The sequence below is a fragment of the Anneissia japonica genome, unplaced genomic scaffold, assembly GCF_011630105.1.
Source record: "Anneissia japonica isolate Jap-2015-1 unplaced genomic scaffold, ASM1163010v1 scaffold1810_len1271414_cov176, whole genome shotgun sequence".
NCBI lineage: Eukaryota > Metazoa > Echinodermata > Crinoidea > Comatulida > Comatulidae > Anneissia > Anneissia japonica.
The window spans coordinates 962,634-989,006 of NW_022702449.1; the positions used below are offsets into that span (position 1 = coordinate 962,634).

Genomic DNA, 26,373 nt, shown 5'->3' on the forward strand with positions numbered 1-26,373 from the left:
GAATCCGTCAGATCTCGTGGGTGTGTTGTTGTGTTTGCTGCCCTCTACAAAATAGTTGGATAGGTAACCCAAGGCAACGTTAAGCAACAACTACAGTAGAGAGGGAGAGAGAGAGAGGCAGGAGTGCGACAACTAGCTGTGCGGTGTGGCAAGGACAGAGTAAGTAAACAGGTTATGGTTAGGCCTGTAAGTAACTGAATTATAAATTTGGGCCTAACAAATCAAGTGCTAAGCTAGACTTTCTCTGAACTCCGCCTCTTTTTTTTGGGTGTAATGTAAATTTGTGGGTAAAGTTTAGGCCTAGTTAGGCTACGCTGACAGTGTGTAGTGATTCGTCACCACGTCAGAAGAGGAGTCATTCTGCCTTTCTTGACTGTTCAGTCTTGTGAATGTTGTTGCATTTAGGATAGGTAGGACCTAGAGCCTGTATGACTGATTGTGTTGCATTTATTTTAATTACAGTAATTTGATAGTAGGTAATTTATAATTGTCTAATAATTTATCTAACTAAAACTTCCACAAAATGAATTATTTTTTTATACTCGATTTAAAAATAACATATTAATGTAGTAGGCCTAGGCCGGCCCAGGGCCATGGCAGGCCTAGCCTAGCCTAGATTTCAGAGTAGTAGTAGTAGGCTAGGGGCCTAGGCCAAAGTAATATTATTGAGGAAGGATTTTGGCACATTGGAAACGGTTTTTATTGTAATTTGTTTATCCATTGTAGTTTAGACTTTATGTATGTAAATAAATATTAAACAGCAAACATTCTTATTTCTACACGTAGCTCAAAGTCAAACAGGAGATAAACCAAACAAGGTGTACAGTAGTATGGAATGACACAGAATATAACAGACATGATCACATTAATTAAGTTTAAGAGGGATTAGAAGAGACAGGCAGCAGCATGGAGCTCTCCGACTTCGGCCTGAAGAGGTTGTTCAATCCTGACAACTCAGAGTACTTACCAATCGAAGAACAGATTCAGTATTACAAGCAGAGGGACCTAAGCCAGACAAAGAATTACGGTACTTTGCTACGAATATGGGGACAACCAAAATCACGCCGGAGAGTCATTATTGCACCTCCTATGAATGGAGCATCGGGGAGAGAGATGATGGGTAGGCATCCAGTTAAATATCTAACACCTATAGAGAATGGACCAATAAAACTCGAACCGGAAGATAGAGCATTAAGTGAGAAGGAGAAAGCAGAGAAGCATCAACATGAGCTTGAAGGCCGATCAGATACATTTCATAAGTGGCTGGAAGGCAGGAAGAAGTTACGATCTTCTCTTGACCAAATGGGCCTGGATGAAAATTGGCTCATGGGTAAAGATAAAACAGCTTTGGAGCAAAGAGTCTACAAGCAGATGAAAGATGCTAGAATTGCTCTTATTAACAGTAAAAAGGTAAGAAAATCAATCAAACTACATAATCACCAATAATAAGCTATTGTTCATTGAAGTTTTAACACCATTCAACAAAAGTAAATCTGTTAGTTTTACTGTACTAATAAATAACAAAATATACAAATAGAATAAAACAATTCAACAAATTTATAAAATCATTGTTTAATTTTGAAAAAAGTTTTTAGGCTGCATATTTAGCGTGTCCTTATGATTAAGTTTTCATGATAGGAATGCATTATTTTCTTTTCAACAGCCTATGTCAGACAATTTCAACAATGAGGTATAAAGAACATCTTGATTTTTTAGCTGGTATACTCATAGCTTATGATCATAACCTACTGGTTACTTAACCCTCTTTAAGCACAGCACAAACCCCATTTTCCTTTATTATACTATATCATCATAGCCAGAGGAAGGTCATTATTAGTTGAGGGTGTACTGTAGAGGGATAATGTCATTAAATCAATCTGAAGAATTATGTTTTTTTTTATAATTAAGACAGAAAGTTGCTTTACGGACACCAAACTATCTTTGCCGGCAGTGAAAATCTTTTGTCAGTGCGTTGCGTTCACCATGCTTCAGAAAGTGCCCTCAACTTTCCATCTTCCTGTGGCTATACCTCAATCAAATGTAGTAACCTGTAGTTTTAGTATTTTTAAATCGTAATAGGTCAAAGTTCATTAACCAATAGCAGGTACAGTGGTAGGAACAGGAAAGTGACTTCCCCACAAGTAATTTCATCTGGTGTGTTCAGTCATTCCATTCCATCCAGTGTGACTCCTCCCCACTAGTCATTCTACCTAATGTACAGTAATAGATAGACTCTCCACAAGTCCATTCTATGCAAATTTACTCATTGCCACCATCGCCCTGTTGCCACCATCCAACAAATCATCTCCGTAAGCCATTCCATCTATTTATTTTGCTGTAAAGAATCTTGTAACCGATAAAATGTATACCTTTCTCAAACTGTGTCATTACTACTACTCTGTTCGATAATTACACTGCTTACCGCATATTTGAATTTGATTCTTTTTTTTTTTTTTTTACTTCGTTAAGCTTATTGTTTAATTTTACATTTATATTAATTTGTTAATTAAGTTAATTAAGTTGTTTTTTTTTTTTTTAAAATCTCTTTATCTTTAATTTTCTTGTAAGATCGTTTTACATTTTGTTCATTTTATGTACCGTATATTGTATGGACGCACCACCTTGCTAGGTGTGTGCCACTGATCTAAAAGTGAGTTCCAATAAATACTGACTCCTCCCCACAAGTCATTCTACCTAGTGTGTAATAGCTAGACTCTACACAAGCCATTATATTCAAAGTGACTCATTCCAACAGATCATCCCTTCCACATGATTTTCATATAAGCCATTCCATTGAATGTGGCTCCTCCCCAAGAAGCCATCCATCCAGATCATCATCCCCACAAAGTCATCTTCAATACATTTCATCCAGTGCCCAATAATATTTTAATATTGCAGTGTATTGCATGACCCACCCTCAATATCAACACCTCATAGGTCTAGCCTTTAGCATTCCATCCAGTATGAATTTCCTATTATCATTCAGTGTGAACACTCATTAAGCATTTTGAATAAATATAACCAATGTGAGTCTTCTTATCGACCATTGTGAAAATCTTCGCAACAATGATTTTTACATTTTCTTGTCTTTATTGGTATTCATTGGGTACATCTTTATCTAAATAACACTATTATTTTTAGCTAAATTTCAATCATATGTTTATCATCCAAATAAAGTTTGGAAATAATTCATGGTCAAATGCAATAGAAAATTAACTATAACTGTGTCAATTTAGCAAATCTGAATTCATGGTGATGGTTTTTAACTATTGTATTCATGCACAACTTCTGCTGTCATCACATTGACTATAGTAGACCACTAGTGTACAATTTATAGATTCATTCATATTATGTTTTGGTTCCGTAATATTTTTTGTATGATTAAATGGTCAAAATGTATATTAACTGTGAGGTTGACTTGAGAGGTCGGGTGTCAAAATCTTGAAGTCGCACTTGGCTTGCACCTCCTGCCATCTGCTGACTCCGCCACTGCTCATTGCTTAGTCGATAATGCGACCAAATATTAATCAGAAGATCGTCGGTTAGACTTTCTCTTCAAATTAGGAAGTCTAGGAAGTTTATAATAATAATAATATTAAAGTTTCCTTTTTCTTGTTAAAAAATTAAAAATACTCTGTAATTGTAATTTACTTATGTTTTTGATATCTTTACTTAAGAAAAAAATTATAGAAACATCAAGTTCCAGTGACGAAGTGATACCAAAGATAAAGCAGCCCCCACGAGAAGCAATGGAGATCTTGTCAAGGCACCTCGCAGCAAAGCGTGAACGCATCATTGATCTGTTCAGTCGGGCAGACAAGGATAAAAGCTGGACAATTAGCAGGGATGAATTCAGGAAATGCATCAAAGAGGTCAGGAAAAAATGCTTTAAATGTATTTTTATACCATGCTCTAAAAACCCGGTAATGTCTTAATATATTTCACCCAATTGTGACCAGGCTTAGTCTTGAATCGAGTAGTTGCTAATATCGCTTGTGTCGATTTTCACATGCGATTGTGAAGCTATGTTAAATGACTAGGTAGATTCAGCTGCCTTGAGTATTTATGTCCCTTCCGACTGATTCTGTTGCCAACTGTCCCATAATGGACATTTCTGGGGTGTCAATCAAACTTAATAAACTGACCAATCAAAACAGAGCAAGTACACGTGTTTGCGTATATTTTAATGCTGTCCTTTTGTGTAACCTTAACAGTACTACAAACTGTTAAATTTAGCTTGTTAGCAGAATGATAAGCAAACTGCATAAAAATAATTGACAATAAATATAAGACACAGCCTACAAATACCATCATATTAGCTGTAAATATAACAAATTAATATTATCATAATTATTACTAGCCCCAGCCTACCACCAACCACTATTAGTTTCACCAAGATTTCTCCGATTGAACCACCATTTAATACCATTTTTACACATAGACCAACGTTTTCACATCTCTTTCCACTAGCAGCCACCTTTAATATCCTATGCCATATTTTCCCCACTTCTAACAACCACTTCAGAGTAACATCCAGTACACTGTGTATAGGTGGTAGGAAATGTTTTGGAATACATAATTAACAATGATTTTCCTAATTAATGTATTGTTATCTTTATTGTAAAATTTAGGGTAACATTGAAATGGCACCTCAGCTTTTGGAAGATCTAGTTGAAAGCCTTGATCAAGATAATAATGGTGAAATCGACTACAAGGAATTTGCTAGTGGCATGAAGGAACATAACATTGGCAAAAGGAAATCTCGTAAAGCACGAAACAGAACAAGTAAGAATCATAATGATTGATTGCAACGCTGATTTATGAGTGTGCATGACTCTGCTCCTGTTTACCTTCAAAATTTTATATCACTTTATGCTCCATTACGTCCTGGCCAGCGGTAGTTCCAGAAATTTGTCGACAAAGAGTCCAACATATCTGAATCAATTGTACATGCGATCTCCTTTGCACTTTTAAAATATTCTTAGTCATGCAGCTAAATTGGCGCTAAACCAATGTTTTCCTAATATTTTCAAACTCCTTTATACATATATGGAGAGATAAACGTATATAAATTGTCTTGCATAAGAACAGAAGGAGTGTAATGTGCATCGGAATTAATTTGGAAATCTGAAGCTTGTGGTAATTGTTTCCACAATCACAGAGGGTTTAACTATTATATTTTCACTTCTTCTTATCCATATTCCAGCAACGCGTAAAGCTGTTCCAGTATCTCCTGCCATCCGCTCTCCTGCAGTAGCTGTGATTCCACCTAATGATCGTGTCCCCTCTGCTGGCTCTTTATCATCAAGTATGTCCCCTAGCAGTAGACGTGGGTCTGTCCTCCTTGAGGTTCCGCTTACGGATATCACAGAACAGGTTAAACTTGCTCCTGATGACTTATTAGAAAAGAGAAAGCGAGAGAGACACATCAGGGTTAGTTATTTTTTTTTTTTTTACAATTAAGATTTTCTAGTTCAGAGGGTGGAAGAACGAGAAATATGTTTTCAACTTTCAATTGATATGTTTGAATTTTTTACTTGTTAAATTCTTTGAATTCATTGTCAATTAAGTTGAAATAAAATTGTAATTAAATAATTAAAACATACTTGGGCAAATCAATCAAATAGCTAATTATTATTTAGGTGACTCTTTGTTAATTCATTGAGAAAATTTTTAAATGTAATAACTCAATTTGTTATGACATATAATGTAGAGATAATCCAGCCAGTAACTTAATTGTTTGGAGAAATTATTTGAGGAATAAATATATATAAGTTAAATTGTTTATTTTTTGCTTTATAATTTTAATTGTCTAATTTTATAAAGAAATTTTATTCAGTTTATATTTTTAAAAAATATTCATTAAATTAGAAAGAATTATTGGAAATGATGTTTATTATATTATAGAAATCATATATATGTTTGATTTTTTTTTTTAAAGTAAAAAAAAAAAATTACACTCTGTTTATGTTTTTTGTGTGCTGTAGTGCCTGTGTATTTAATTGAATTACTATTTTTGTATCAGGGGGTTTCTCATGTACTAAGCTGTGCTTCAGAAATTCCCCCTTTCCTTCTTTTTTCTATCCTGCCAGTGTGGTTCTTTTGCCAGTATCTTTGCGTTCCAATCAGGGAGATGGTTCCTAGAAATCATGTGGCCAGTAATTGCGGAGTTGTGAGTGACTTGGGATGCAGAGTTCCTAGCTGTTCTGATAAGGACGCTGGAACAGTGAGTGTCCACATCTGATTTGTGTTCTTTTATTCTGGTGGAGAAGGACCTACCTGTCACCCCAATTACACTTTTTTCGCAATTGCAACAATCTACTTGGTTAATTATACCACAGCAATCCTCTTTTTTAACTTTATCTTTTGGATGTACCAGTTGATTTCTTAGTTTGTTCTGTGGGATGAAGAATGAGTTAACTCTCCTGAATCTTTCAGATAATTCTGGTATATACGGGATCCCTACGCTTCCCCTCGTTTTCCCCATGGTCTGAGTATCTTTTGGTTTCCCCCCCTTGTTTTACTTTCTTCTTTTCCAGTATTTTGTTGATTGACCCCCAGCACCCTCGCTTGGGTAAACCCAAGCGAAAAATAGGTGGCGCTATTAACCGAAACGTCATTGGAAGGTCCGAGCTGTCATCGCTTCACTTTTGACGATGCCTCTTGCCAAGAGGCGAAACATGTCAAGTAAAAATAACATTTACTTATAAAAAATTGACACTGGATTAACTAAAGGAAAGAAAATTCACAAATAATTTACTGAATCCAGAATGAATTTATTTCCTATGATTTGTAATATTTATGATGTTACTGTATGTTTGAAGAAAGAAAAAAAAAAGAAAGGAAAGAAATACTAAATGAATGAATGATTTTTCTTAATAGAAAGCGAAAAAGAAGTTGAGTAGATCAGGTAAGGTGAAGACATATATACCGGCTATTGATCAACACTGTCTCAAATCCACCTTTGAAGGTGAAACCGGTGAAAATATTGATCGTTTCAGAGAAGAACAGCTGAAAGAATACTACAAAGTGCTCAAACTCTGCGATAAGCACGAGGTCAACCTCACGCCAAAGCTCCTTCAACAGGGTGAGTGTTTCTTCCTTTGTGTTCCTTTTTAGTTTAATAATGCCAACTAACCTGTTATTTGTTGAACAACTAAACTCCCTCATGCAAGAGTTGGAAGAAGTACATTCTGTGAGATCTGGTTAAATGAACTTTATTAACACATTTAACTGTATTTTTGCTGTGCATTGTGGTAGCCATCACCAGCTGACTTCTAGGAGATCACTAGGCCCCACAAGTAACCCTCATATTGGCAGGCTAAGGACTATGGGGAATAGTGAAGTTGTGTGGTGTTTCACTGCAGCTACCTCTGGTCCCCAAATTTACGATTCCAATTTGGATGCGGACAAGTGACTTGCGGAAGACTTGGGACACCTGCTCATAATACATTAGTGAAGAAAGACTAAATTCTTATTTGATTTTTTAATTTCAGCTTTACTTTATCCTGGTGACAAACCACATAGAACCATCAAACTCAAGTCAGCCCCAGGTAATCCATTTTCCAGCAATTTAGCTGACCCTCCAGAGCCAGTCAAACCCCCTGTCAAACCGGTTGACCCCGACAAGGTCAGGGTCAGCAGTACTGGCGAGATGCTGATGGAGGCACGACATACGTACCCATTTCAAGATGACGTCAAGCGAGAAATGCAAATGATGAACCTTTCAAGTGGCAAAGCATTTGTGTCACGAAAGATCGACTGTTGGATGACATTTGAAGAATATACTTATCTAACCAGGTAATTTTTGTTTTTAATTTGTTTTATTTATTTAAAAAAAATAATAATTATAAATAATTATTTCTCACTTGATCCCTGATTAAATGCTGCATCGCAAAACTTAATTTTCTTTCCAGGCATCTTTCAAAACGGTACATCAGCATGAACCAGACGGAAGACCCAAGCATCTTCTGGCCTGGACACATGTTGGACAAACTATGTATCTACCTGCCAAGACATAAGGAAACTCAGTGCCTGTTTTCCTCCACCCACCAATCAAAACGTAGCAATCCAGGCTACCATAACGACCTACAGTCGTGGCCTATCGGCAACAATGGATATGTTAAATTTGGAGATATTGAACTTTTAAAGTCTTACTCTCTTGAAGGGAGGTGATTTTTAGCTTCAAGTTTTAATATATTAATGGAGATGAGCATTACTAAGTTTTCAGTAAAATTTGCCATTATGCCAAAACAAATAGTGCACCAAAATTGCTTTTATTATTATAGATATATTTCTATTTTCTGAAATATAATTTGATAGATTGTATATTTGAAGAAAGTGTAAATATTTTCATAACAGGACAATTATATACTTTAATAACTTGTGGGTATATGCAATATTTGGATGCTGTTGGAAACATATTGTTTTAGGCGAGTGAATATGCTGGGTTACGAGTGATTATGGTATTATTCGTACCAAAAAAAGCCAAAAACCACCCAAACTTGGCGATTCCTTGCCAGTAAATTATATAAAGACACCCACAAGTGTAGCACGATTTTCATGGAGGCAAGCGCACGTTCGACTGAAAACAATACTTGCCTTTGGTTTAGTCCCATAGCAGCAGGACATATCCGGGCCTACTTACCAAAACGGTTTGGTAATTTAGATACAGTACGTTTGTTTTTACCATTATTACACAGGAAAAATATCTGACCTTCTGAGAATTGACCTAGGGAAAAAAATTCCAAGCGACAAATTTCAATGGTGTATGGGTCAAAACCAGGGAAAAATACAACACCCGAAGATGAAAACAAGAGGGCATAGTTCAACCCTTTGTTTGTACTATCCAAGTTGTGGGGTGCAGCATGGGAAAAAAAATCAACCCAGGGCGTCTAACCCAGAGGAAAAAATTTGACACCCAGGGTCTATGTCAAAACCAGGAAATATATCTGACCTTGTAAAAACTTTGTCTTGAGAAGAGACGCGCACAAATGGATGGTTTTTAATGAAAATCTGCTCAGTTTGCCATCCACAATCAGCAGACTGCATCTCACTGTCAAGCGCTCACAAAGAGCAAGGTTGAATTTGTTGGCAAACGCAGTGTCTCTTGAATTTAAAAACTACTACTACTACTGTGCCAGTAGTCTTCTACAAAATTATTGTGAAGCAGAAGCATTGTATGGTGCTAAGCAGATATTTTACCGAATCATTTTACTGCTATACACCATTTTCGTCAAATTTGAAATGAAATTTCCGATAACCTGTCAACCACTATTGGGGGACTTCCAGAGGCCTAGCATTTCACTATACGCATCATGGAATAATTAAACAATTTAATTGCTAATGAGCACGAATATTTTAAATCTAAAAAAGAATGAAATGTTTCTATTAAAACCAAGTCTTCAAAAGCTATTTCAATGTTTACATGTACAGTAATTAGCATGATGTGTTGTATACAGCTGCTATAGCAAGGGTCTAGCGGCGCGATGTGCTCCACGGTGCTCTATTTATAACTAGCCAGCTGCTCAGGCTAGGTTGCTGGAAGTCACCCAGTGATTTGTGAGACATTGAGACAATGGTCTATTGCATGCAGTGTTTATAAACAGTTGACCACAGAAATGAAATAAAGGGGAAACAAGTCAATCATTTTGAAAAGCAGATGTTTATTGAATGTTTCATATTCTTGTAAATATTTACTGTATTAAAGTATTACCATTCCAATATCTTCTGTTTAAAGTAAATTTTTTGATATGTTGTACAACTCATATTTCTTAAGACAAAAAGCATATTTCATGAAAGACTCAGCAACGGTTAATGAGATACGGATTTTGGAATGTTTAAAAACTGGGGGTAAAAGTGGTGTAACCACCCTTTTTTTCTACCAGTTTTTAAATATTAAAAAATCTGTATCTCACTCATTAACCGTGTTCCCGCATCTTTCATCAAATATGCTTGTTGTGTTTAAGAAAAATCAGATGTACAACATATCAAAAAAATTGTTTTCCTCCTGATCCTGACTTTTCTCCATCCACCCTATCAAGATAACTTATTTGCTCATGGGTTTGATATGACATCATGCCTATATATAGGCAAATTACAGCTATTATATGCAATGACACTTGATATTGTAGCAGATCTTAAAAGAATAAATAGATTTGATGTACATAATGCATGTAATGTAATACTGTATAAGATTTATATACAGTTAAACTGTCACCTAAGCCAACTTTGCCTAACTCAAATAATTTCTAAATCGAACTTATTTTACATGCCAATTTTTGTGTTTTCCATTATTAACAATCTGTAAGTCAAAATTTTATCTAAGTTGAACAATTTTTTAATGGCATTTTGGACTTGACTTAGGCAAGCTCAACTGTATTGCTTCATACCAAAGTTTCAAAGCACCACAAGCTTGGACTAGCTCGTGCAGTAACTTCCTTTTCTTCTAAGGGTTACTTTGTGTCTGAGCTACCTGGTAAACCGGTGCGAGTTACTCTCTATGGCCGTATTCGACTGCTTTGTAGGCTAACACGATTCAAAAACTGCATAAAAATATTTTTTTACTGCCACAAGCTGAAACAACCTTGATTATGCTAGCGTGTATCGCTGTAACTTTGCAGCCATTTTTACCAGTTTTCTGTTCATTTGGTCGTCTTCCTTAAGTACCACCGCGCAGACAGGTGTGGTTTAACAAAGAACGACCAGTCGAATACAGCGTATCTCTACTTGTAAGTTAAAATTAGGAAATTTAATTATATTTGATTGAATTTAATTTTAAATTTTACTATATTTTATAAATATTAATTGGGTAATAACAAAATTTCATTTGTCAATTCCACTCCTGCGAAAGTTTAGACTACTTCCCTGTGCGTGTCAAATTTAGAAAGATGTGGGGAAAAAAGTACTATCACATTGACTACCACATCCACAGCTATGTGTACAATATACAAATTGTACACGTCTAATAATATTTACGAGATATAGTAAAACAATTTATACACCGAGATAGTTTTATTTCAGTGAAGTAGTGAATTCAACCGTTGTATGATTGGTGCTAATTTCCTCCACTTCGTGGATGGCTTGTATCAGGTGAATCTAGTAAGATTCCACCAAAAATTCATGACTTCAAAACAATACTGTAGGCAATGTGGAACATTCGATTATTAATCATGGACTGAAACAACCAATAAACGCTGGAATATTTTTTTTTAATCAGTTTTTCAATCCGTTTTTTCATTTATCTCTTCCTGATGATGCATCTCCAGATTTATCTTTACTTCTTCGTTTTTTCTTCCCGCTTACTTTACTATCCGTAACTTCTGGATTCTTTGTAACTTCATGGTCGTGAGGTTTGGCATTCTCCTTATCTTTGCCTTCTGTTTTCTCAGGAGGGGCTTCAATTGCTTTCAATCCGGTGCAGTTCTTTCCTTCTATTGCACGTACTGATTTCTCCCATCTGCCACCTTTTACCTGTAACGAGCATGAGCAAATTTATTTAAATTGTTTAAAAAACAAACTAGACAATTCCTCTTATATAGTAAAATACCAAAATAATGATACGAGACCCAGAAGGGACTTTCTGTAACTTAAAACAGAAATAAAAAATATGAACTCCACAGTGCTACTATCTGCATAAAGAACAACACACTATCAATTCAATACAAAATTCATTGTTAGAAATTAACAAAACAGAAAAAAAAACACCTGTAAACATTATAAATTAAAACAGAAAAAGAAGAGACAATACACAGATGGAATCTGTGCACATATACTGACAATTTTTGAACAATGTTAATAAAGCTGGATGGCTGTAGGATTAGAGAAACAAGTGAAACTGAACAAAAAATAAAAAAAAAAACTAGAAAAAAAACCAACTAAAATGAGAAAAATTACTGAGTGTTCCAGCAGAGCCTCAAGTGGATCCTGAAGAGACATTTTTATTTTCAGCTGAAGATAGAATACAAAACTTTCAAATTTATATTTACTGTACTTACTATAAAGATTGTTCACATCAAATGGCAATGAATTACAGGTGATGAAATATAAAATTAGTCTTGCTATTCTAGATTAGGTTAGATATTGAATTTCATAGAGATTTTATGAGATATAAAGTTTAGACAGTATACACATTCGTGCAAATAGACACATTACTACAATTATAAGGTGATAGATATAATTATTAGATCTTTAGTGTATATCGTAGGATACCCAGGTCGAAGTTGCCGGGTTTCTCCCCCCCACCCCCAAAAAAAGAGCAAATCTACTGCCAAGAGATTAAATATATTAATTCACATACAATTTCATTGTATGTGTATTGTACATGTATATATGACAAATAAATATATTGAGTATATAATCTTGGATCCATTTTAGTATTCAGAAAAAGGGCTAAATGTCAACATAACTGCTGTTATTGGGAAATTGTAGGCTTTTATTTTTTATTCATCAAACAATAAGCATTTTTGTAAATATTGGTGTGATAATTTTGACAATAACAACAAAATTTATAATTACTATTTGAATGGTGTAAATCAAAATTAGTTAATATATGCTGAATTTACAATCTGTACTATGGTTTTAAACATACCTCATCAAGAAAATAAGTTAAGTCTCTGCGCATTGCATAGGCATCTTCCCCGTCAGCATAGTACTTTGGTTCAATTTCGCTGATTCTGTATTGAAGGAAAAAAAGTTTAGGTCTCAACAATATCTACTTCTACCATTTCCATTGAGTGGCCGAGCAGGAAGGCAGGGGCGCCACTAACTACAGCCTTAACATCGACGCTGGTTCCAGCCGCTCCTCGCCCAGGGTTTGGTTGGTAAAGCCAAGTCTTTTTGGATAAGGACTTAAAATGGAGGTCCAGTGTATACATCTGGCTCGTGTGCACTTTAAAGAACCCATTGCATCTTTCGGAAGAGTAGGGTGTTACCCCGATGTTATGTTTCATTTCAGCCTGTCGTTGTGGAATGATGGAAACATGTAGCTACTATAAGTGCCTCTTTACGGCCACTAGGTAGTCACAGACCACCCCCCATACGAAATTCAGCAGAGTGACGCTGCAAGTTATGGGTTGTTCTTCTACATTACCTTTTTTATAATAATTATAACAATTTACTTTTACTTACAATACACTAAACAATAGATACAGAACCAAGGAAACACTCACTCAAATTTCAGGGTAACTTTATAAAGATGTAAGGCTGCACGATTACTGTAAACATAAAGGGACATATTGTTAGCATCAGCAAAAATTATCTATTGACTAGGTGTATATGTAACTGTTCATCAATCATCTTATTCATTATTATCAACTACACCACCATCTACTTCATGAACATCTTCCCTATAATCACCATCATCGTCTTGACATTGCCAGTTTTCATTTAATCATCAATTTCATCACCAACATCATCATCTTTATTTTCATCATCCAGCACAAAATTCCAACAAAACATAAGAACTATACCTCTTTCTAACATGCAACGATACATATTTTGCTTTGAAGTTCTCCACCATCGCTCTGGAAGCTTGATCCATGAGTTTCTGAGCAAGGCCAAGACGACGATGCGATCGCTTCACAGCCTGCAAGAATACAGATTAGAAAAGGAATAAATATGCACAAACTAATTATGCTTAAATTATAAATAATTACACTTTCTTTTCGTCCCTGCACCTCGGAATAGCATGCTAGATAGATGATGTATTATAAGTGCTGCATTATTATCTTTAATTCTGTAAAAACTTCACTTTAATTAGTATAACAGGGTAGTAGCCATTAGCTTAGACATATTTTTTCCATGAATTACTAATTATTATTAATTGCATTTACTAGTATCAGGTATGTAGTTATGGTGGGCGGGGCCACCCAGACTTGCCACCCAGTTTAAAGCTAATTTCATGGCCCTCGGCCCACCCTTTTTAACACACTTTTCCATACTTAAAATCCACCCATTAGAGTTTACCAATGTTATCACCCATCCACCCTTAAAATATCCATCACCCAACCTTAGTTTTCTACAGTTACAACCCTGCATTTATATTGAATTTTAATCATCTTACCAGTGATGTAATATGGCCATGGGGAACATCGTCTGGATCTTCCTCCCTAGAGAAGTTCAAAAATATTATAACATAAAAGACATAGGCAGTGGCTATTGTTTCTTAAACCAACTCTGATTGGATGTTACTGTCCAAATCCAACACATACATGCAATAAACATCCAATCAGAATTAATTAAACAGCCTCTACATATTTCAAATTTTGTTTTAAAGATTGATTATCTAACAATTCATTTAAATACTTTATATAGGTTCAAAGTTTACATTTTTGCTAGAACGTATCCAACAACTGTTTTGTTCTCATCTTCTGCTACATACGACAGCTGAGGCCAGGAAAGACCGTGGTAGAAGTAGTATTTCATTTGGTAGTTTTCAGGTAGACAAAGAAGATTGCAGTGCTGCATATTCATCAAGTCTTCGGGCTAAAAACATGAAAATATTAAGTTAGTTTTCTCTTACTTTGTGGTTACGATACCATAAAAAAAGTATCAATTTCTCCAAACATTGTAATACAGTATACTTAGGTTTGTCATTCTCATCACCAAGATTATAAATACATACAGCATTCATTTCAATGGAAGGCGTGAAGTTGGAAGAAGTCATTTCCAAGAGATTTTTCTTAGCACATCTAATTTTATTTTGCTGCTTAAGGTGATACCATTTAACACTGACTTGTGTGAGGTAAATGATAATGTGGTAACACAGCAGTAAAAACATGACGATTTAAGGAATTTGAGAGAAATGCATTATTTTCCTAGGTATGAGGCTCTTGTTCAGTTGCAAGTGTTCCAGGGGGTCCTTGCAATTCAATGTCACACTTCATGGCTTTCACCATTGAACTGTATTCTATAACTCTGTACTTACACTTTTATTTAGTCTCATCACTCAGCAAACTTATTATTTTAATTTTTAAGTCAAAAAATATAAATTATTTCTAGGCCTAGGCACTCCACTGTTAGGTCTAGGACCCAGCCTAGGACTAGACCTAAAAGAAAATGAACGCGATTCTGAAGTAAACCACAACAACAATGTAGTGACTAATGTTAATGAAATAAATGCCTGTTCTAACCGGTGCGATTGATAATTTACATTTTGTTCTAGGCTAGTAGTAGGCATGCATTCACTGACGTTACCCTGCTTTCGCTATCATGCGCCGACGACAAGCATTGCAAGAGCTGGCCTAGGCCTAGCTCTCTTAGGACAAAAACAACGATATTCTATTGCTTTAAGTACATCAAAAACGCGTTCCTCATGTACTGAATATTACTCCTTACCTTAGCTACACGGACATTCATATTGGAGCACCTTATGTATCAACTATGATGGGCGGAAATAATTTTTAAAATTAATCTTTCGCAAACGTGACAACTCGAGCGTGAATTTTTTAAGTCATTCTCGAGCGTGTGTGTGGCTGTGGAAACCCTGAAAAGAAATTAGCGCCCTCAATGGCCCATTAAAGATCGTCCTTCCATCAAATTTCAAACATTTTCGCGGCATTACAAACTTGGCTGCTCTGTGGCCGTTCGAACAAAAAAACATGGTAATTTTTACTCATTTAATTTACATGTAGACCAAAACAGAAAGCAAAGGCTAAATATTCGAGGAAAAGAAGCCACTATTTTAGTATTTTAGGTTTCTAGGCTAGGCTGCTACTAGTACTAGCTAGGGCCGGAGTGTAAGAAGAAAGAGAGCTAGGCCTAGCCTCAGCCTCTACTCTAGCTAGCTAGCCTAGGCCCTAGGCAAGGCAAGCCAAATATGGGGCTCTGGCTTTGCCGAGCCTAGGAGGCCTAGGCTGTAAAGGGTAGGCTAGACTACAGTGCTCTTCGAAAATGGTTTACAGTATTCCATCTTTAATGTCATAGTGTGTGAGGGTGGTGGTCTTGAGGAATTTAAATTTGCTTCTTATTGTGTCACTTTTCTGCCAACCAAGTTAAAAAAAAAGTAAGTAGTAGGCCCTAGGGGCCCGTTCGAGCGAAAAATGTCAACCGTATTCCGTTTATTTCACCGGTTAATCGCGCTGAGCACTCAGTGGTTGACCATTCAAGCAAGTTTTAGCACACGTTAAATACCGTGTAACAAAACTACTCCGGAAGTAAGTAAAACGTCTATTTTACGAACGGTCTTTGCCCCTGATGATGTCATCATCGACCAATTATTATTGTATTAAGTCTGATTGATATGATGTTATGCTGATGTATTGACTGTCCAATCCAACTTCGATTTAGTTGTGCATGTGAGGAGGCGAAGGAATTACTTAGAGAAAATGAAGAGCTAAGTAAGAAGTTAAAAGAGAATAATGATAAACTACTGGAGCAGGAGAATTGTATTTTACAGTTAGAGGAAGAATTCAAGGAAGTTGTTGAAGAACAGAGCAATGATTAGAATTGCTAGAAAAATGGGACCACATTTAACAATGAAACAAGAGAGTTGGTTTTCAGTATGATAGATGCAGGTGTTCCAAATCCAACTCAACACATTGATGATCTTATAGTGAAATCCAGAAGAACATTTGGCTTTAATGTTATTAATGAACCCAAGAGAAATTCAGCAGAAAATATGGCAAGGGAACTGGGTGCAATCAACGACACAGGAAGGCACTCATTTTAACAGAGCGTAAGCTAAAATCGTTTATAGCAAAGTACAGTACAGTAGTAGCACTTGATGAATTACCTGGATGAACTCGCATTGACTACCAGGTTCATATTGATGATGCAATCAACAATCTCGCAACGGTATACAGCAAAGTGGTACTCAGGCAGGATTAAGAAATTTTTAGAAGGAAATTTGGTGTACTGAATTGAATATTGGGGCAATGGAGAAAACTATGATGATGATGCCGAAAGCTATGACATGTCAATGTTTTCCTTAGCAGTTGATTTGACTGTTGGAGACCTGGAGAGGGGGGAAACTAGGGGCCCACAAGGGTTTTTTTGGGTCACTGCAACTAACTACATATACATTACATCAATTGTGGGTGCTATGAATGTGGATTTAACCAATCCCAGCAAAAAGCCTTACAGTAGAAACCCTCATTTACGAACCCCAATTTAACAAATTCCCGATTTTACGAAGGTAATATAAAGGTGATGGCGTCATAAAAATTGAAGTGAAAGATTAAAAAAAAAAAATCCGCTCGAATTGTAACTGTTATTAGCATGCATACAACACAACACACCATACTATACAGTACTATGTAATTCTCGGGATGCCAGTCAATTCGAGCGGATGTCAGTTCGAGCGGATGCCAGTTTGAGCGGATGCATTAAGTGCGAACTATAACAAGGGCGAATTTATCGTCGCCGTATTGTTGTACAGTATTTGTTTGTTTTAAATGCAAAAAATGCTCTAATTACTAAGGTCCTGAAAGGTTTTCGTACTTTTTGATAATTAATCCATGTTTGAATTACAGTCTTGGCAACTCCGACTACCAAGATGGCCGCTAACAAGTTAAAACTAATAGAATTGCGCACTTTTCAGCTTAAAAAAGAAAAAAGTATATGTTTTACTAGAGTGCACGAGAAGCACACACACAAGACGAGTGACCATTATTTTTTTCATGGTAAACAAAGTGGGGTGGCTAGCCACCCTATTCACCCCCCCCCCCTTCTCCAGATCTGCCTCTGGTTGGGGTTCTCTATTTAAAAAAGCAAATTATATTTGTAATTGAGTTATGCTACTCACTTATCTATTCTGGAACTGTTGTATGCCCCCTTCCCCTTTGAAAATGTCAAATTTTTAGCTCAAATTATATTTTTAATTGAGTTATGCTACTCACTTATCTATTCTGGAACTGTTGTGCCCCTTCCCCTTTGAAAGTCTCAAATTTTTAGCTCAAAAATAGGAAATTTTGAAGTAATTCGTATATAAATCACACAGGTTGTTGTTCGCACAAGTGGATCTTCTTCCGCTCAAACTAGCATCCGCTCGAAAAATTTCCGCTTGAATCCGCTCGAATTGGCCTTCGCTCGAAGTGGCATTCGCTCGAGTTGACTGGTTCCCGTAATTCTCAAGTGAAGAAGGCCCTCTAACGGGCCTCTTCAAAGTCAGTGTTTTTTATGGCTTCACACATGTGCATGCGACAAATTTTACTTCTCTTTCAAACATCGTTTTCAGCTTTAAAATTCAACATAGTGCTTGATTGTTTTATTGAATGATCAATATATGTAGATAATAAACAAGTATCTATGGAAGTTGTGTTGGAGTAAAATCCACAATCTAGGTATTTAAGAAGGTAAAAATTTCCGATAAAAACAAATTTGTGTAGGGCCTAGAGTGGGATCAGAATGCTTAGAAGCTGCCTACTGTAGGCCTAGGCCCCCTCAGATTTAGCTGTGTAAGCCTGTAGGCCTAGCCTAGGCCTAGTTTATGCCAGTGTAAGTAGTACCAGTGCAAATATATAGGAATTTGGGTCAACCCCGATTTTACGAATACTCGAATTTATGAACGGCTCTGGGCCCGTGCTGTACGTAAATGAGGGGTTTTTACTGTATTTGGATTAGTGAAAAAAGTCACACAATTTGTATAATGCCTGTAGCCAGACTTCCGGCAGAAATAAATATTTATAAAAATCTTAAACCAAGTAACCAAATTTGATTCTGAAAATGTTTTCGATGGCGTAACATTTGGTAGATTTTGTGCCATCTCCCTGGTTACATGACCATTTATTAAAGTCTTAAATAAAATAATGAGAGAATTACATTTACAGATTTCATCAGGTAAAGCCGTATAAAATAGTTTTTTGCCTAGAGGAGTTTTGAAAGAAATGTTAAAAAATGAAAGAAAGAATGTACATTCTTTTTCAGTTGATAATGACATATGAATTTTCCTTTTAAGACGGATTTATCAGCCGCTCGACGTTTTCTGGCATCATCCTTTGATCAGGATCATCAGCACCAGTCCACTAATTCTGAAAAAGCAGAAAAACAACTGAAAATGGAAATTAAGGAACAGTGGTTGAAACTAAACAAAGTCAGTTCTTTAATATTTTTTTCGGATTATAAATTGCATTTTGTATGAAGCAAACTAAAATTAATGATAATTTTGACCTGGACTAACATACATTTTGGAATTGCAAAATGTACTTAATGGTAAAGAAACCATGTAAAATTTAAAGAAAAAATAGTTATGTAATGTTTAAATTTATATTTATTTATTTTTTTTTAAAATATTTTTAAGAGTGTTAATATTTATTTCCTCCTTGTTTTTTTCATCCACAGCTTCATGATAAATTACTTCAAGAAACGTGTTTAGGAAGTGTAAAGAACCCTGAATGCACAGTAAGTAACGGGACTCTTGTATGGTTTACAGTCACATACTGTAGCCCAGGCAAGGATTCAGAACGTTGTGCTATCAGAGGGAGAGATAAAATTAGGTCTAAAGTAACTACACCGCTGGATGATCAGTTCAGTTCATGTATTTCTTCTTGATATAGAAGTTGCATCCCTGTAGACCCCTCCCCCGTGAACCCATCTGTGCAACTGTCTGGGTAAGCTCTGGATTCATGTCTGTAGCTTGTTTCCATAGTTTCCTGAGACCACTTTTTATGCTGATTTGTCCAGGCAGAAATTTCACTATTCCAAAAAGAAACATGAATCATGTATTAATACACTTTAACACGATTTATGTTGGGTTAATGGTGTTAAAGATTATTAATACTCTTTAACACCATTAACACCATTATGTTGGGTTAATGGTGTTAAAGAGTATTAATACTCTTTAACACCATTAACCCAACATAAATTGGGTGCGTCTCCAAGACATGAATTTTCAAAAATTTAACCAATGTCCAATCTGACAAGTAGAGAGCAGTTTATAGTGTGGTCAACTATACTATTCAGACTAAGGGATGTATTAAGCATAAAGTTTGACCATCTATGCTTGTCTAAATTCACTTTTCTAAAGAACCAAATAATAAACCTCAATATTTTAAAACAAAGATAACCCTCTAAGTGGAGACTTAACCCAGAGACCACTTTCAGGTCCCAAAGGTGTGAGGACGAACTGTACTCCATACCAAAAGGTGTTTCCTAATGTTGACTTTATTTCATCTTAATTTTTGTATTTCTATTTAGATGTTACAAATATCGGAAGCTAAAGAACAGAGACTGCAGGCTGAGGTTGACATCATGAAAAAGTCATTACCAAGTTGTAAGTAAAGAATCATCATTTAACTTATATTTGAAACCTAATATCTTGCTTTAGTTATGTTGTAAAGAATCTTAAAAATTTGAGTCAATGGTTGGACATATAAAATTCATAAGTATTCAGTACATAGTGTTTTTTGAAATTACTGAGTTTGGTTGCAACTTGATGAAATGTAAAGTGTTTGTAAATAAAGTTTGTCCTCCAATTTGGGATGCCACTGTAGTGGTCTCTGGGTTTCGTTTTCTACTTAGAGGGTTAGCTTTGTGCACTGTATTTGTGGCCAATGACAACCCTGTATCAATTGACGGTTACAAAGACCTGACCAGTACTGATTCTCATAGTGGCCTGAGAACTGATGCATAGTGGCCTGAGAACTGATGCATAGTGGCCTGAGAACTGATGCATAGTGGCCTGAGAACTGATGCATAGTGGCCTGAGAACTGATGCATAGTGGCCTGAGAACTGATGCATAGTGGCCTGAGAACTGATGCATAGTGGCCTGAGAACTGATGCATAGTGGCCTGAGAACTGATGCATAGTGGCCTGAGAACTGATGCATAGTGGCCTGAGAACTGATGCATAGTGGCCTGAGAACTGATGCATAGTGGCCTGAGAACTGATGCATAGTGGCCTGAGAACTGATGCATAGTGGCCTGAGAACTGATGCATAGTGGCCTGAGAACTGATGCATAGTGGCCTGAGAACTGATGCATAGTGGCCTGAGAACTGATGCACAGTGGCCTGAGAACTGATGCACAGTGGCCCGAGAACTGATGCATAGTGGTCTGAGAACTGACGCATATTGGCCTGAGAATTGACGCATAGTGGCCTTAGAACTGATGCATAGTGGCCTGAGAACTGATGCATAGTGGCCTAAGAACTGATGCATAGTGGCCTGAGAACTGATGCATAGTGGCCTAAGAACTGATGCATAGTGGTCTGAGAACTGATGCATAGTGGCCTGAGAACTGATGCATAGTGGCCTGAGAATATGTTGATTGTGATAAGTTTAAAATACCACTTTCCACATTTTGTTTCCCCACTTTTAGTAATCACCCCAAATTCTGAGGTTATTGAAGCTGTACTTTTGACTAGTCTTCAGTCATCTACTGATCAATTGAAGCAAACACTCTCTGTGGTGAAAACCCAGCGAAGAGAACTGGTTGAAGAAACAGAAAGGTAGGTAGTTCATCGTCGGAAGTGACGCCAGGATTTTCCCGACGGGGGGTTCTGATGTCCTAGATGGGGGAGCCGTCGAGATTGTAATTGGACTTGGTCGTGGTGGCTTAAAAAATATGCGAAGTATTCCAGTTGGGCGAAGCCCCGAGCGACTATGACAATTTAGGGGTTTCAAAGGCTTATTTTAGAGTCTACTGATATCTAAAATATACAAATAATTTTTTCTTTCTTCCTGACAATTTTTTTTTTCTCCAACAGGGAGGTCCCTTTGTTCATTGTCGTTCCTTTATCTCAGCCAATCACAGAAAAACACACAGGATGATTAAACTTTACACTGACAATTGTATGATTAATGGCATATGAACATATTGGAGCATCTGCAATGTTAATGTGCATATTCTATGGGGGTTTCTTTTAACCATATTTATAGAGGTGACTCTTCTAGCATATCTTAGAATGTCAGCTGATATCAGGGCCCTCATAAATGAAATGAAATAATAATAATATTGAAAATTTATAAAGTGCTGGTATTCGTCGAAGAAAAAAAAAAACGTTTATGTTGCCCCTCATCCACAAAAAAAGTAAAAAAAATCAAAGAATGAAAAAGGAAAAATTAATGAAACCAGAAAAACAGTGAGCTTTAATTAGGTGAGCTGGTACTAGTATAGTCATGTATAATGCGCCTCTTCCTTGCACTTATAAAGCGCCACTCTCTTCGTATGCACAGATACTCCACATAATGCAATGCTTTATGAGTCTTGTTATGGGGCTTAGGGAGTGGACATGTGTTTTAGTCGTCAGGAAAAATTTTGGACTCTCACAGGATTTAAAACCAAAAACCGTCACATGATTTGAACCCAGGACCATGGGATTGGAAAGCAAGCATCTTAACCACCAAGCTACATCTCCACTTTACTATATATGTTCTTTCCTTAGGGAAAGGAAACTCCTTGGACAGCATATGGAAGTTAAAGCATCATTAGAACAGAAACTGGAAGCAGAAAGAAAGGAACCTGGAAAACCAGCCAGTAGGTGAGTTAATAATTATATAAGATAATAATATTCATAATCATTATCATCATCCGCTTAATCATGATTCACTATTACACTTTATTAAACAAAACATTTTTTTGACCATATTTATAGAGGGTGACCCTTCCAGCGTATCCTGGAAGGTCGGCAGATATTCAGGGGCCCTCTTAAATAAATGAAATAACATGATGCGAAGTCTGTGGGGCTTAGGGTGTGGAGCTGTCACAGGAATTGAACCCAGGACCCTGGCAAACAAGCATCTTAACCACTAACCTATATACTCCGCTTTAAAACATTATCAGTGAAGAATATGAATAACATATCAGTGAGACAGGTTTGTCAATAGGTGAACTACTGAATCAATATCAGCATCAAATGCTCTCCAATGCAAGTGAGGAAAGGCTAATTATAAAATCAAGTAAAGATTAAAACCAATAAATGACTAACATTAATCCAAAAAATAATTTTCTGTGAATGTATTGAATAAAAAGGTAAAATTAAGTCAAAATATAGTTCCATTGATGATGTGAAAACCAGAGAGTTTAAAATACAAAAAAATAATACATAGTCCAAAGAAATTAAATACACACCATCGTGCTGGGATTCAAATTTTCTACTTTTTATCGGGTCGTTATCAGGAATACACTCATTTTGATGATGTGTGTATCTTAAATTCCAACATTGTGGTGTGTTTCCATTTTCATGCAGTCGATTAAAGAGTCTGGAAGAAAAGAAGAGACGAGGGCTTGAAGAGCAACAGAGGTTGATGAGGAATCTCGGACAGTTTGTTTTGAAGCATTACCCATTGCCAGGGCCGGAATTCTCTCGGAAAAGGGTATGTGCCGTATGTTCTTTTAAAGTGATATTTACCTGATTGAGTAGGATAACCTAGAATTTATCTTTCTCTATTGAAATGTAAGCGATGTTGATTTAAGGTTCATTATACCTAGGTAAACCCATTAACTTTCAATTGGTTGCTTATTATGGGTAACATATCATGCACAATGTGCACATTCCTCCACTTTCTTGTCAGTATTCCCAAGGGGTGATTTAGGATGGGGAACATTTTCCCCCCTGCCGCGTTAAAATATCATTACATTTATGCCAATATAGGATACTTATTTATCTGTAAAATTATTATTCATCTAGGCCTATATGAAATTGTTCCCCCCCCCCTTCGTTTCAAATATTCTGGAACGTTCCCTGATTCCTACTCGTATTAGCTCGCACCACACAATCCAGGTTTTCATAATCCTTAAAAAATGGCTGACTAAAATTATACGAAATTAATGTATTTTTTTACAGAAGTTATCAGGTAAAAGCACTAAAGGTGACGGTAATGATGATGGAGAAGATCAGTACCTTCCGCTCTTGAATATTCTTGAGGTAGGTAACAGAACCAAACAATTAATTTTCGAATAATAAGGATGTTGTGAATTATGTGGTAATTATGACAATATTCAGTGATGATGAAGACGATAATATTGGTGCTTGAGATTTTTGTTTAGAAATGCTTCACCATAGACACTGGTACATGGAATTTAAATTGAAAATTATCTTGTTTTGGAATATCATGTACTCCCTTCTTGCTTGAGTGTATATAAATCGTTTATTCGGTGATCAAATTTTTTAGGGTTTAATGAACAAGAGCACAAGCACAGAGGAGTACGACCCGTACTTAGAAATTACGTCGGACTTGTGGCCGCCTTATGTGGAGATGCTTCTCAGATGTGGCATTGCCAAGCGACATCCAGAAGACAGTAATCGCATTTGTATGACTGCATTCCACATATGAAGTGTACACATATGGGTGATCACATGTGAGTGTGTGACTGAATTCTACATGCCATACATATGAAATTTACACATACATAGTGGTCACATGTATGTGTTCTGTATACTGCATAGTGAACAAAGCAGGGGTCCCAAGTCTCCCGGAACTCGTGGGAGTCTCAAGAAAATTGGGAGGGCCTCCCCTTCAATACTTGTATGCTTTTACGACTTCATTATCAATTGTCGCATGGAAGTCTGTGCCGATGGGTAGCATCATGCGCAGCTAAATAAAATTCAGATGGATTAAGAAAGCTCATTTTATCAGATCACCCAGAAGGAATTTCTTCCAACTTTGGACCCCTGTGCAAGGTAGTCCATCCATTCATATACGAAATCTACACATACTTTTAACATAGTGATAATGTGCATGTACCTGAATTATATACCGTATATAAATTGGTGTAGCAATCACATATGTAACTGTATGCCATACCAGTACTGTATATAAAATCTAAAGATTACCCCTGTGCAAGGTAATCCATCCATCCATATACGAAATCTACACATACTTTTAACATAGTGATAATGTGCATGTACCTGAATACTGTATATAAAAATTGGTGTAGCAATCACATATGTAACTGTATGCCATACCAGTATATGAAATCTAAAGATACTATATATAGTGGTCGCATGTCTGTCTAAGTTCTGTATACTGTAAATAATGTACAAAGTAATCATATATGTACGTATGACTGCATCCATATTTGAAATATACACATATATGTAACATAGTGGTCACATGTGTGACTGAATTTTATACAGTATACAGTTTATAAATGTACATAATCACATGTATGACTGTATGGCATATATGTGAAATCTATAATAGATAGTGATCCCATGTGTGAATAAATTATATATATTGTATATAAAAGTACATAGTAACTACACATGTATGACTGCATTACATATATGAAATCTACACATAAATAATGATCTCAAGTGATCACTGTGTAACTGTATTTTATTTATTGTATGTAAATATACACATCTTTGTGAGTGCATTCCATATATGAAGGGCTTAGTACCAGAATGAACAAACCTCAAAACCTTTTTTATAGATACTTTTTGTAGGAAGGTTTTAAAATATTTAAAATATCTGAAAGCATATGGCAAGACTTCTTTTATTCCTTGTTTTGCGTACTTATTTTATTAAAGATCATCGGAGGAAGGCGGAATAAATATCAAATTTTGTTTTCTTATTTAGCAAATAGTTTTGCCAATAACATCCCAATGGAGAAAATAAAAATGAAATTTTATTGGTGCATGTAAAATAGGATGGTTAAATGCTTCAAATTGAAGATATGGAGATTTCAAGGCAGCGGAGGGCATAACAAAATAAAGAAAAACTTTTATTTTTTTCAGAAATTAACACTTTTTCGTGGCGGCTGGTACGCTTATTTGGCAAAAATAAAATTTCATTTTCATTCAAAATATCAATAATTTGCAGAACCCCTCCTTCGGGACACCCCTATTCAGGGGACACCCCTATTAATGGGACACTTTTCCGTGAAAAAAATTATTCAAATTTATATTTTGACACTTTTTGAGCAATGAACTTAACATCAAACCAGAATGTTTTCTATCCTTAAAATGGGCATTGGATGCCCAGTGCATGTGTTACTTCGTATAAATAAAATATTGTCAATTTTGACCATTAACCATAGAGATTTCTTGTTTTGTGTATTTTGATATAAGATTTTAATCTATCTGGGCAGCCTGCACCCTGATTTCTAAGTTGGTAACATCTATTAATAGTAGTCTATCTTGTGCATCCAATAGAAAGCTCAATACATAAAAAAGAAAATTTGGTCTTTAACTTTGCACTCGAATAAAGAAACCATATCGGGAACATAAATTTTGTAGTTTTAATTACATATCTGTTAATTTCATATCTTAAATGAATTATTTTTTGCATTGCATATTACTGTTATAAATTGGTTATAATTAAACGGTAACTCATTCTTAGGTCAATTAAAATGAAATTATAAAGAACTATGTTATCATTATACGACAACATGCCAAAAAACCCTATTAAGGGGACAATTTCACATTTTTGGTTTGTGTCCCCTTAATAGGGGTTCTACTATAATTTTTAGCAATTATTATACAACATGCAA

At 35.9% G+C, this 26,373-nt stretch overlaps 3 protein-coding genes across 5 annotated transcripts; 2 read left to right on the forward strand and 1 right to left on the reverse strand.

Moving 5' to 3' along the window:
• The first annotated feature begins 94 nt into the window (after positions 1-94).
• On the forward strand, positions 95-9,645 carry LOC117103929 (EF-hand calcium-binding domain-containing protein 12-like). Of its 3 annotated transcripts, none has more exons than XM_033244582.1 (9): positions 95-159; positions 787-1,410; positions 1,664-1,690; positions 3,678-3,872; positions 4,632-4,785; positions 5,207-5,433; positions 6,883-7,087; positions 7,497-7,800; positions 7,917-9,645. In XM_033244582.1, exons 2-9 carry the CDS (start codon positions 907-909, stop codon positions 8,173-8,175), a joined length of 1,875 nt encoding a protein of 624 aa, XP_033100473.1. In that variant the 5' UTR covers positions 95-159; positions 787-906; the 3' UTR covers positions 8,176-9,645. The 3 variants fall into 3 exon arrangements, with proteins under 3 accessions (XP_033100473.1, XP_033100475.1, XP_033100474.1); XM_033244583.1 differs by having other exon boundaries at positions 103-186; XM_033244584.1 differs by lacking the exon at positions 1,664-1,690 and having other exon boundaries at positions 96-159.
• A 3-nt stretch (positions 9,646-9,648) lies between these two features.
• LOC117103932 (N-alpha-acetyltransferase 11-like) lies at positions 9,649-15,470 on the reverse strand. The gene is made up of 7 exons (XM_033244586.1): positions 15,337-15,470; positions 14,327-14,484; positions 14,063-14,108; positions 13,470-13,585; positions 13,170-13,214; positions 12,590-12,674; positions 9,649-11,472 (listed from the first exon to the last, which is right to left on the reverse strand). The coding sequence occupies exons 1-7, from the start codon at positions 15,355-15,357 to the stop codon at positions 11,236-11,238; spliced, it is 708 nt and encodes a 235-aa protein (XP_033100477.1). The 5' UTR covers positions 15,358-15,470; the 3' UTR covers positions 9,649-11,235.
• Positions 15,471-15,529: 59 nt separating this feature from the next.
• Positions 15,530-25,447, forward strand: LOC117103928 (centromere protein K-like). Its single transcript, XM_033244581.1, has 9 exons — positions 15,530-15,602; positions 18,896-19,030; positions 19,279-19,338; positions 20,134-20,209; positions 21,256-21,385; positions 22,322-22,417; positions 23,126-23,252; positions 23,723-23,803; positions 24,051-25,447. The coding sequence occupies exons 1-9, from the start codon at positions 15,600-15,602 to the stop codon at positions 24,210-24,212; spliced, it is 870 nt and encodes a 289-aa protein (XP_033100472.1). The 5' UTR covers positions 15,530-15,599; the 3' UTR covers positions 24,213-25,447.
• Positions 25,448-26,373: the final 926 nt, after the last annotated feature.

What these genes read in the sequence shown, in the direction of transcription:
- LOC117103929 (XM_033244582.1), top strand. Translation starts at nt 907, where the DNA reads ATGGAGCTCTCCGACTTCGGCCTGAAGAGGTTGTTCAATCCTGACAAC. An exon ending in TAAAGCACGAAACAGAACAA is followed by an intron (nt 4,786 to 5,206) that starts GTAAGAATCATA and finishes TCCATATTCCAG; the next exon opens with CAACGCGTAAAGCTGTTCCA. An exon ending in AGCGAGAGAGACACATCAGG is followed by an intron (nt 5,434 to 6,882) that starts GTTAGTTATTTT and finishes TTTTCTTAATAG; the next exon opens with AAAGCGAAAAAGAAGTTGAG.
- LOC117103932 (XM_033244586.1), bottom strand. Translation starts at nt 15,357, where the DNA reads ATGAATGTCCGTGTAGCTAAG. An exon ending in ATGGCCATATTACATCACTG is followed by an intron (nt 13,586 to 14,062) that starts GTAAGATGATTA and finishes GTATTCTTGCAG; the next exon opens with GCTGTGAAGCGATCGCATCG. An exon ending in TCGTTGCATGTTAGAAAGAG is followed by an intron (nt 13,215 to 13,469) that starts GTATAGTTCTTA and finishes TTATGTTTACAG; the next exon opens with TAATCGTGCAGCCTTACATC.
- LOC117103928 (XM_033244581.1), top strand. An exon ending in CTGGTTGAAGAAACAGAAAG is followed by an intron (nt 21,386 to 22,321) that starts GTAGGTAGTTCA and finishes TTCTTTCCTTAG; the next exon opens with GGAAAGGAAACTCCTTGGAC. An exon ending in CGGAATTCTCTCGGAAAAGG is followed by an intron (nt 23,253 to 23,722) that starts GTATGTGCCGTA and finishes ATTTTTTTACAG; the next exon opens with AAGTTATCAGGTAAAAGCAC.